This window comes from Gracilinanus agilis, unplaced genomic scaffold, assembly GCF_016433145.1.
Source record: "Gracilinanus agilis isolate LMUSP501 unplaced genomic scaffold, AgileGrace unplaced_scaffold54533, whole genome shotgun sequence".
In the NCBI taxonomy this organism is placed as follows: Eukaryota; Metazoa; Chordata; class Mammalia; order Didelphimorphia; family Didelphidae; genus Gracilinanus; species Gracilinanus agilis.
In genome coordinates this window covers 1,518-1,872 of record NW_025389725.1, presented here as the reverse complement: position 1 = coordinate 1,872, position 355 = coordinate 1,518, and the positions used below count along the sequence as shown (strand labels likewise).

General features: G+C 64.5%; 1 protein-coding gene across 1 annotated transcript in view; it reads left to right on the top strand.

Moving 5' to 3' along the window:
- Positions 1-11: 11 nt before the first annotated feature.
- The window catches only part of LOC123255950 (leukocyte immunoglobulin-like receptor subfamily A member 2), a gene marked incomplete at both ends in the record, with an annotated part of 1,686 nt that continues 1,342 nt past the window's right edge, over positions 12-355 (top strand). The window contains one exon of the mRNA XM_044684658.1: positions 12-215. Within this exon, the coding sequence (XP_044540593.1) occupies positions 12-215 (204 nt within the window). The remainder of the gene's footprint in view (positions 216-355) is intronic.

Genomic DNA, 355 nt, shown 5'->3' with positions numbered 1-355 from the left:
CCCGGGGCAAACCTGTCACCCTGAGGTGCAGGGGACAGCCTGGGGCTACTGTGTACAGGCTGATGAAAGGAGAAAGTGTGATTGAGGATAAGCTTGAAGCTGGGGCAGAGGCCGGGTTCACCATCTCCTCCATGACATACGACACTGCAGGGCATTACCGCTGCGTCTACTGGATCAGGTCTGCCGTGTCAGAGCCCAGTGAGCCCCTGGAGCTGGTGGTGACAGGTGAGTCAGGACCCCCAGGCTCGGCTCTGCCCCTCGGCCAGGCCCAGCTTCCACCCCAACCCCCTGCGCCCTGCCCTGCAGCCCAGCCTGGACCCAGGTCCCCAGAGGCCCGCCCCCTCTGTGAAGGTGC